The sequence below is a fragment of the Buteo buteo genome, chromosome 16, assembly GCF_964188355.1.
Source record: "Buteo buteo chromosome 16, bButBut1.hap1.1, whole genome shotgun sequence".
NCBI classification, from domain to species: domain Eukaryota; kingdom Metazoa; phylum Chordata; class Aves; order Accipitriformes; family Accipitridae; genus Buteo; species Buteo buteo.
In genome coordinates, this window is record NC_134186.1 from 27,164,517 (window position 1) to 27,175,768 (window position 11,252).

The following is an 11,252-nucleotide window of genomic DNA, read 5'->3' on the forward strand; positions in this document are numbered from 1 at the left end:
CATACTACAGAGACATATGTTCTCAAAGCTTGATAGGTGATATTGACAGCATATTACAAATAAATATGAAATATCAGGAAAAAAGTTAATCTAATATACACACCCACAAATCCAAAGAAAATATATATTGTTGGTTTTTTTTAAATTCTGGAGGAAACAAATTTAAGAGCGCTGCCATGCATACAACAAAATGTGACACAGGCATCACCCTGTCTGAAGATGAGCAAGTTGATAGCCTTTTAAATGATTCAGTTTTAAAGGGCGACATTAGTTGGACACTGCTTAGAGTACTGCTTCCACATTGCTTGTGTTAGGATGGAGCTTACATCACCTATCAAGAATAGATAAAAATGTTTTTCATGCTTCTCCAAAAATTATTTATAAGAAATACAAACCTGAATAGAATTAGCACTTTCTTTTCCAGTCAGATGCAGATCCCTGTATACGTACAGTATATACTTAGTCTGTATGCCACACGGAACAAAAAAAAGAAGATCTGTGTGGACAGCAGACAAGCCTGAAGAAGTAGAATCTATAACCCTTACAACAAAGAGGATGCGAGTTCAGCCCAGTGATGGCCTCTTTCTTGAAAGACCTTGCAACTAATTGCTTCCTACCATGAGTTTAACACTCTGGCCCACAAAGGGTTCTCACTTGCGGCAGCTAGGCTATCTGCAGGGTAAAGTATTCTCAGCAGGAGTAGCAGTCTGCAAAGAAACGGATAAAAGGGCTTCCATGCTCCAATGTCAGACAGTACAGAAAATCCTTTGAGCAATATTAGATATAACAGAAATCGCCTAAAAGAAGCATTTGAATGCATAATGTTCTTGCTACTCACAATACTGCCCTTTTGCTTCAAATTTCCTCAATTCTGTTTTTAAAGTGCTGATATTTTTATTGGTCTTTAATGGGCAATTTTTTCCACTAATCATCCAGGATTTATCACGAAAAGGGAGCCATGCAAGGCTACCATGATTTAGAGTTCAGATTATCTAGCAATATTTAAATAGCCTTGGCATTAACAGCAAACTGTCAGTGCAATTTCCAAGGCTACACAGAAAAAGGATGCAAGTACAGGGTCTTAGGGAAGCTGAGAAAAGAAACTATCCAATTACTCCAGCAAATTCAGGGGCAGCCTAAAGCAATGCAGTGCCAGGGACTGATGGGGTCCAACAGTCCTAGAAGCCCACACCTCAGTTTTCCCTTCCTCTGAACTGAGTTCTCTCAAATCAGCCACTTTATAAGCTTTGCCCCTTGGTGAACTGTTAAGGTACTGGGCTATATATTTTCAGTAAAGGCAACTGGCATCGATTTCCCCCCCTCCATTTCCATATTTGTATTAGAAGTCTTCTTCATTCATAGGAGTGCAAAGTTCAAATGTTCTACCACAGCAATACATCTGTTGCCAGTAAGCATGCTATTATGATGGCCATTATTCCTCCTGTTATTAACAACACTCTAATGTATCGAAATTGTTAACTGCAACATGGTGATAAAACAGTTATGAGGTCTACAGATAGTACTGGTGCCACAGTTAGGTTTCTAAGATCTGTCTGCAAGAAGTCATCTCCTACACTCTTGTACATCCAGCTCTGAAACAAAGACAAGCTACAAGATACATTTGTTTCCTAGGTTTGGAGGGATCCTTTTTTCCTGCCAAAACTGTCCTTTCAAGGAATACTGCAGCAAAACCAAAACACACACTCACCAACACACCTCATTCAAATCTGCCACGAAGATCCGTGGATTTGGCAGCTCCTACAAGAAACCAATTTACACAGTTATCTACTTACTGCAAAAACTATTACAAGATGCATGGTTAACACTATGATCCCTCTTTCTTTTTATTTGTTTCTCCTTTACGCATTCTTGAACCAGCTCTTGGAATTACACTCTTTGAAGAGCTCCTTTTGAATCCGGTAACTTTGAAATATAACTATGTAACAAGAAAAGAAATAGCTGAATGGAAAATCAGCAGCATTTTTTACTTGTCTTGGAACCAAGCATTTATTTCTTAAATTTTTACAAATAAGTTCTTGTACAAGTGATAGAGAACCAAGTTTTCTATCCACACTAAAGAAGTCAATGTATGCCCAGTATCTTCACAAAGCAAGTTTGGTTTCAGTATCAAAATGATACCCAGTTGGTCATGCACCGTATTCTCTGGTGCGGTCAACTAACATAACTTTTGAACTATACCAGTTTATACCAGCTTTCACAAATATTTCTATTAGATTATAAAAATCTTCCCACACACCAGTTTAGGATGAGGTTCCCCAGTTCAGTATTTCCCCGGTTAATCTCTTGAAAAGCAACAAACAATAAAACGTCCTTTGGGGAGTTACTGACTGTAGGTTATGACTGTCACAAGCAACCACATCATACAATTTCTTTCATAAAGAGATCACACAATTATTTTCCTCCTCTCCTAAGTCACTAGAAACTGGTTCCAGAACCCTGCTACTCTGAAGGGTAAGGCTTCCTCCCAGCTTTGGGAGATTTCAGGAGTCCCAATACATGCAACTTTTCTTCAATTCCAAGTTAATTTTGAGGGGGCAGAGGGGAAGTTCCAGGTAAGACAGTCTTCTAAAAAACCAGGCCATTTCAGTGCCTCATTTCATTTACTTTAACAGAGTCTGCCTGCATGTTCCTTCAGTACAGCAAGGATTATCATCCAGCCACCTTTTCTCCTTCAGAACCGTATAAGCGTCCTTCACAAAGTATTTTTGTAAGTTTAACTGTGTGGATAAACTCTCTTCACCTCCAAAAAAGGTTTCTTTTTTTCTTTCCCATGGATTCTGTGTTAGCCTTAAAATATTCCTGGTATGAGCCGGTAAGGCACTGCAGCAGTGTAGCGCTTCCAGTCCTTCCCATATTTGCTGAAACAACGGTGTTCATCCCTAATGCAACGGTGCGTTAGCAGAATAGTCATATAAACAATGTAGAAGTAAGGCAAGATGTGTTCAAACCCACAAGTCAGGCAATAGGCCAGGGAGCCCATCAAATCTCCTGTGTAGTTAAAATGGCGTGCCCACCCCCAGAATCCTGAGGTCATCAGTTTGCTGTAGTACTTGGTCCCATCCACAGACATGTAGGAGCACTCAATATACTCTGGTTTCTTCCCCCATATCTTGCAGTTGCCATTTGTACGACGGAAGAGGTCCTTCTGGTGGTTGGTCATTCTGAAGATGTAATAACCAATCAAGCCCAACATCAAGATCCCTATGGCATTAGCTGTGCGCAGCTGGACAGGGTGGTAAACCAAATACAAACCCTAGGAAGCAGAAAAAAAAGAGACAATCAGTGATTTACTTGAAATATATGCTCAGGATGCCAGACTAATCCCTTGACCTACAGTGACCCAGAACAGATGAGTAGAAAAAATAGGAAAATCCACCCTATCAGTAAAATTGTGGAAAACTTTCAGAAAACTCTGCATCCTACATTTTCTCTCTCTCAAATTCTATTTCTTAGGTGGAACAAGAAGAAGAGAGGAGTTGCAGGGATGCAAACAAACCAGGACAGAAGGAAAAAAAAACCAAAACAAACAAACCACCACCCACCAAAAGAACCCTCAACATGCAGAAGTACAAAAAGGGACTGAAAGGATTTAGAAAAAGAGAGACACAATGGATAGTTACAGAAAAGGGCACAAGAGAAGAGGAGGAGAGGAAAAGATGTCAATTCCATGCAGGAACAGTAGGCCTTCCTGCAAGTGAATTGTTACAAAGAATGTTGTAATGGTTACTCAACATTCAAACTGTCTAGAAACAATTTAAGATAGAAATCAAACTGCTGGGGAGAACGTTTCTGGAAAGTTTCTTTCCTTTTAGCCCAAACACATATTGTACCCCATTTTTACCTGCAAAGTATAGAGGTAGGGCAACCAAACACAGTCTCCCCAGCCCAAATACCATCCAAAATGATCATGGCAGATATCAATGGTTTTCAAATACCAGGCTTCGTTCCAAAAGAAGTCCAAAACATAAATACCCTGAAACAGAATAGTTTCACATTAATAACAGCACTGTCACTAGTTATCCTGTTTAACAGCATCTGCCTAATCTTTCTGTGCTGTCTTGTGACAAGATCTCAAAACTGACTTGTGTTTTTATGTTAACCCCTCAAAAATAGGTTATTAAGAGGAACATATCACACAAATATACTCCATCTAGACAGATAAAGCAATCATAAGTAATGCAAAGCAATATTAAGCAAGATGACTACGGCAAGTGTGCTACTTAAGGACATACACGTAGGAAGGGTACTTATATTTGACCACCCCTTCCTCTCTTCAGCTTTAAGAGTCTTATCCTTACAGAGCGGGGGAATAGAGCTTCTATTGAGTAGGCTTCCATTTACAAATACCAATGAATAAACCCAAACTATTATCTGTACTTATTACTTTGGGATCTCTTCAGTAGAGACCATAGCACCTGACTGGCTGTTTTTAAGTGTGAGACATCTATAGCTCTGCATGTCTCTCACACACACAAGAAAAGTTAGGTGTAGTGCTGCCCCCAGGAAAAACCCCTGCCCAGTCTTGCTCCAACTAAAGCCGTGGAATTTGTCATTGTTCTCTTTGGATTCAAGATCAGGTAAGCCTGTTTCCAGAGCTTAGGCTCAGAAAAGTATTTCTTAATTTAAGTTTACCCTGAAATCTGCTGGTGCAGACATGACCATGCCACTGGTGGCACTCTGAATGAATACACACATCCAAATAAATGAATACATGTGTCCAAAGAAGCAGGTCCCAGTGCATTATCACTGAATGAGACTGTTTAGGCCAGGAAAGACCCTACAAGTTCAATCACAATGCAAGGAGTTTTTTTCTACTTTAATACTAGTTTATTTCCAAATTGGTTTCTTATTTTCCTCCTCTGAATTTACCTGAAGGACATTGACAAGGATCATGGAGTTAGTTACTTGACCATACAGCTCCTGTTGTTTAGCAGCATAGGAAAGGTTAATTAGAGTCCAGGCTACAATACCAGGGCGCCCATTGAAGAATAGCTTGAAATCAAACCATTTTCCTATTCGAGGGTTAAATTCAATCCCCATCATGTAGTCATAAAAGAAGTTCCCAGTGAATTTGCTAGAAAGCATAAAAAATTAGAAATGTATGCAGTTATATACAAATACAGATAATTACTATTCTGACTATGCATTTCAGATTCGCTTGATGTAATGATAATAAAAATCATAAAACCACATAAAGTTGTACAAGATAACACAAACTGACCCAACCAAAGCATTACATTGGTAGAGATAAAATTTAGTTTCAGACGTACCCTAGCTTATTCTTGGTAACACTTTTGAACAGTTTAACTATAACCTTACTTATTTCTTACAGATAGGATGGATAGATCTGTGACACTGAGGCTGCCAGTCACATGACATGCAGCAAGAAACACAAAGGCTGGTGCTAACAAAGCAAATAACCACAGTCATATATTGGCCTATCTATCTGTGCCAGTAAAATATATTCTGTCATTATTATTCTGTGCAGCATTCAATTTACATGTCCAATTACCTAGTATTCTCTCATTATTGAAAATCACATACCAGTCTTTGGCATTGGTAGGGAAAAAGTAGCCTTTAATCATTGCAAATGTGGAAACTGCATATCCCAGGATATTGGCACACCACAGGAGAGGAATCCAGTTGTCAAAAATGATGGTAGGCGAGAAGCAGTGGAAGTAATAGGCATTTGCAAACCAAAGCACATGTGTAATGATCCAAGCCTGAAGTCCATTGATTTCATACTTATTCACTACACCTAAAATATGAAGAAAAATTTGAATGTTAGTGACGTCGCATTAATACAACTTTTTATTAATATGGATATGGATACAATATATAGAAGCTCAATCAAGTGCTAATGAAATGACCTCGCTCCCCTCACCCTCCCAATTAAATGTCTTGTGGCACTTTTCTGTAAGTTTCATTAGACTCTGTTGTTATCATCAGGCTTTGTTAGGCTGAGTTTTTTTCTTCACTCTAGCTTCACAAAACAGTCAATTTAGAATCTCCCCTAAAATTGACTGATGTAACAAGTTACCTTTTCTCACACTTAGTTCACATCAAGCATTTTGTTCAAGTCTTGTGGGTTAACTTAGCTTCAGCAGGTGCAACTGCATTGTCAAATACTAGCAATAGTCCACTGCCAATTTTAAGCGCCAATATTATCAATCTCTATTTTTCCATTGCTGGTATGGGGCCTGCCATATCAATAATTTTACTAACAGTAAGAGATAGAAATTCTGTAATTTATTCTAAAAGATGACATAGGTATTTTTGTTTGAAGTGAACATATGAAGAAGGTGAAAGCATTTATGTCCACATTTCCTCCAGATACACATGGGTCAATAAAGATTGTAAGTACAGAAATACTATCGTTTTAAAAGATTGTATGGTGTGCATATATTCTAAGGAAGAACTTACCAGCAGGTGTGACAGCTCCTTCTTGTACACCTCCTACATATCCAGGAAGAAATTTATGGCAGAAGTCAGGAACGAACACATACAAAAACACCTAGAAGAGAGAGAATGTATTAACAGCAAAAACAGACAAGACAACACCCCCCCCCCAATCACTATCCCTTTCATACATGTACCAAATATAACACATGACAGTTTCAGTTAAGTATTAGATAAGCAAATACAGCAAGATTTAGCTGTTGTGATTTTAGACTAGTAATACATCCAAGCTATGAAACAATTCTAAAGATGTACTTCACATATGGTTGTCATCCTTTTTTGGTGGGGAGGCAGGACAGTCGGTAACTAGATTCAAGTTCTTACCCTTTTATTTTGCAGTTAATCTGTGTTACATGTTGTTTTCCAATTTGGAAAAAAATTGGAGTAGTTTGGTAAGTTTGAAGATATTTTACAAATGTAGTTATATTTAATATGTGAATGTTCTTTTAGTGCCTGTCTATAGAAAATATTACCCCTTCTGCGGTGTTAGTTTATGATATATTTATTCTGTATTAACTTAAAACAAATGGGTATTGCTGTTATAGTTGCTTTTTTCCTGAAAACCACATCAAGGAATATGTCACGCAAGGAGTATTACACAAGGAATATTTGTTTATATTCCCCACATATTTATTTTTCAAGTGCATAAGCTTCATTTGGGTTGCAAAAAGCCATGGGAAGCGAAAAACACCAAACAGTAAATGCCAGCGCAACATTCCATTTTCCTTCGTGTTAAAAGGGTTAATCGAACAGCTGTTTGAAAAAAAACACCCGCTACATCTAGAGCATAACTCAATAATATATACCTGGAAAGTGACCCAAAGGGCATAGATGCCAGCAGCCCTATAGGTCAGTGTAGGAGTCTTGTTCCAGATGTCAGACAGATGTTTATTCCCCGTAAGCAAGTCAATGAGTGGGTCAATCAGAGAGCATTGGTACTGGTCACAGGACATTACGAAGTAATATACGATAAGTGGCGCAAACATGAGCAGGAAAAGGATGCTTGCCAAGGAAAACCAGTCCACCTCCCTGTAATCCAAAACAGGGCATTTTTTTTTCCAGCTTTCAGTTAGAACAGTGGTTTGATTAAGTCAGGCAATGTTTTCAGAGGACCTTCTAGATTAACCGGATGAAAACTGAAAATGTTTTCAGGGCACAGACATTTCTTTGGGTCAAATAGCTATAAAAAACTTAGCATGTTACATACTTTACCACAAACTGTTATAAAACTATGCTAGTTGATCAGAGCAACAGAATACATAATATCTCCCCTCCAAAAAGCAGATTATTATTACAGCCTTCATGTTTTTGATGGCAATCATGGGTATAACTGGTAGAGTCTTCAGTTGGAAGTGGTAACAGAATCACAAGAATATCATGCAAAGCTTCAAAACACAGAAAACACAGACCCTGGACAGCCAGAAGTTGAACTTGCTCTACCACACACTGTCTGTAGTGCCAAGCCATATAAACACCCACGGCTGTTTCCAGCTGCAATACAATACTCCACTAATATTTGCACACTCTTTGGGAACAGGGATATGACTCATAAATCTTGCTACAGCAGGAGATGTCAGCTGGCAATACCACAGATATATGCCTGTTTTCCAAATATCAAGAAATATTTTGTTCAGCCCTGAAGGAACTACAAATTTTACTGATTTTTATGATTTGTTAAACCCAAGCCACCTGGCAAGCTCTCTATCTTAAAAATCTTCAAGAACTCTTTTTTGGCATCCATTATTAGAGCTCATTATCCATGAGCTTTCAATGGAAGGGCAATGCAACAATCTGTTATTAATAGAGTGAAGTTTAAAAGGAATGTAACATCTATAAAAGTATGAACCAATTTGAAATACAGTGACTAATTAGGTCATCAGCTTCTCTCACCATGCTCTTCCCCACTGGACTTGAGATGTTTGAGTATCATTTTGGGTGCTTTTGTGTTTTCTTTCTTCAGAAGTTTTTTTCTCCTGATGGGCTGCCATGATGTCCTGTATGAAAGAAAATACTCATGGTATTACTCCATCTGGTTCTCAGTAATTCTTCTGGCTCTACAGAAGAGAAACACAATTAAAAGTTATTAAAGCTATTATATAGCCTTCTGACAACAAGAAATTTGGGGGAGGAGGATAGGAAGTAAAAAATCCTTCCCAATTCCTTATTATCTTCTATTCAGCAAATCATAATCAAAACACTGATGTCAAAGTAATCCATTAAACTTCTTGCTAACTGGAAAATTCTTTCAAGCCATATTGTGTAATATATGGCTTATTACTTACATGCGAGATGCAAAGGGAAAAAAGTGTTTTGCCGCATATGGGATCCATGCCTCCCTCCTGTTTAAAGGCCAGCAATTGCCACCAAGTTTTGCCTTTCTACAGAGCAATTTAAACAACAAGTGCCTACTTAGGACTATTCCCCGAAACAGATACACCCTAGTCCAACAGACAGCTATGCTGGCAGTAACAACCTCTCATGTTCAGAACTATTCGCCTGTCACTCAATACATGCTAATATTTCCGGATCAAGACTCCCATTGAAATCATACTCCTATTAGTAACTACTTCAATTTCTATTAATGCAAGCTTTCTGTTAGCCCACTAAACACACCCCAAGTATTGCCTTCCTTAACCCTTAGTGTGGTGGGTTGACCCTGGCTGGATACCAGGTGCCCACCAAAGCCGCTCTATCATGCCCCCTCCTCAACTGGACAGGGGAGAGAAAATATAACGAAAGGCTCACGGATTGACAAAAGGACAGGGAGAGATCACTCACCAATTACCGTCACGGGCAAAACAGACTCAACTTGGGGAAATTAATTTATTGGCAATGAAATCAGAGCAGGATAATGAGAAAAAAACCCAAATCTTAAAAGCACTTTCCCCCCCACTCCTCCCTTCTTCCCAGGCACAACTCAGCTCCTGATTTTCTCTACCTCCTCCCCCCTGCAGCGGCACAGGAAGACGGGGAATGGCGGTTGGGATCAGTTGATCACATGTTGTCTCTGCTGCTCCTTCCTTCTTAGAGGGAGGACCCCTCACACTCTTCCCCTGCTCCAGCATGGGGTCCCTCCCACAGCTGACAGTCCTCCACAAACTTCTCCAACGTGGGTCCTTCCCAAGGGCTGCAGTTCTCCACGAACTGCTCCAGCGTGGGTCCCTTCCCCGGGCTGCAGTCCTTCAGGCACAGCCTGCTCCAGCGTGGGTCCCCCCCCGGGGTCACGAGTCCTGCCAGCAAACCTGCTCCAGCCTGGGCTCCCTGCAGGGTCACAGCCTCCTTCGGGCATCCCCCTGCTCTGGCGTGGGGTCCTCCCCGGGCTGCAGGTGGAGATCTGCTCCACCGTGGATCTCCCTGGGCTGCAGGGGGACAGCCTGCCTCACCATGGTCTTCACCACGGGCTGCAGGGGAATCTCTGCTCTGGCACCTGGAGCACCTCCTCCCCCTCCTTATTGACCGACTTGGGGGTCTGCAGAGTTGTTTCTCTCACATATTCTCACTCCTCTCTCCTGGCTGCAGTTGCACAGGTTCCCCCCCTCACCCTCCCTCTTAAATACATTATCCCAGAGGTGCTATCGCTGTCACTGATAGGCTTGGCCTTGGCCAGCAGTGCATCTGTCGCGGAGCCAGCTGGCATCAGCTCTATCAGACACAGTGAAAGCTTCTAGGAGCTTCTCACATAAGTCACTCCTGTAGCCTCCCTGCTACCACACCTTGCCACACAAATCCGATTCACTTAGTCAGCTTCTTAACAAGAGCCTGAAGCAAAATTCACAATTCAAATATCACCTGGACAGAGCACTCCAGAGAGAATTCTTCCTCTGAGTCCAAACTTCAGGGCTAGGTGAAGTACTGCATTACTGCTCACACTGTGCTAAAGGAATAAGCATGCCAACCACACAATTCGCTTGGAAGCTCTCCCCATTTGGTGTCTAAGCCACGTATCTAATGTACAGTTCAGTCACATAAAGTCCTTCCAAGCAATAATAATAAATGTGTTTGATGCTTTTCATCAGCATGCTCTGGACTTACTGGAGAAAATCTCAACCAAGTGGAAGCATGGGAAAAAAACCCTTTTAGATTCCGTCCTACAAAAGTAAGGCAGACTCCTGTTCACAAATACGTATTTCAAAGGAAAATCCCCAGCTAACACCCAGTATTCCACAGATCCCCGTGTTTTGAGGAACAGAGCAGCAGGCTGCCCAGGAGGGGTTCAGCAGACTCACACAGGCAGCACCTTTCCGTACGCCAGGCCCCTCAGGCGAGACACGGGTACCTTGGGGAATATTACCGGGAGCCGGGGACGCAAATTAAAAGCAACCTCCGGAGCCAGGAGCCACTCACCGAGCCGACGGCGCCGCAAACGCTCCCTTCCAGCCCCGCTTCGCCCCTCCGCTCCTCGCCAAGGCCCGACACGGCTCTCGGTGAGGTCCGCACGCTGCCCGCTACCCGGAGACGGCGCAGGGGGAACTCACCAAGGCAGGGACGACTCACTCACCGGTACCGGCCGTCCGGTACAGCCTTTCCCCCAGCGGAGCTTCTCCCGCGGAGAAACAACCTCCCCGGCGTTACCTCAGCCGCTACCGGCGGCCCGTCCCGCTCTCCTCAGGCCGACGCCTCTCCGCCCCGCCCCCGCCCCATGGCTCTGACCAATCCCCGCCGCGCTCCGCTCCGCTCCGCGCCACCGCATTGGTGGAGCGCGCTCAACCCATGGGCTGAGGAGAGGGAGTGGGCGTGGCGGCGGCGGCGGGGGGCGGGAGCGGGGCCGGAGC

The 11,252-nt window shown here is 42.0% G+C and overlaps 1 protein-coding gene across 4 annotated transcripts; it reads right to left on the reverse strand.

The window, feature by feature from the left end:
- Positions 1-1,777: 1,777 nt before the first annotated feature.
- Positions 1,778-11,103, reverse strand: DHCR7 (7-dehydrocholesterol reductase). Of its 4 annotated transcripts, none has more exons than XM_075048246.1 (8): positions 10,979-11,103; positions 8,371-8,474; positions 7,287-7,509; positions 6,445-6,535; positions 5,566-5,779; positions 4,891-5,095; positions 3,863-3,994; positions 1,778-3,274 (listed from the first exon to the last, which is right to left on the reverse strand). In XM_075048246.1, the coding sequence occupies exons 2-8, from the start codon at positions 8,466-8,468 to the stop codon at positions 2,810-2,812; spliced, it is 1,428 nt and encodes a 475-aa protein (XP_074904347.1). In that variant the 5' UTR covers positions 8,469-8,474; positions 10,979-11,103; the 3' UTR covers positions 1,778-2,809. The 4 variants fall into 4 exon arrangements, with proteins under 4 accessions (XP_074904347.1, XP_074904349.1, XP_074904346.1 ...); XM_075048248.1 differs by having other exon boundaries at positions 8,371-8,534; positions 10,956-11,102; XM_075048245.1 differs by having other exon boundaries at positions 10,956-11,083.
- Positions 11,104-11,252: the final 149 nt, after the last annotated feature.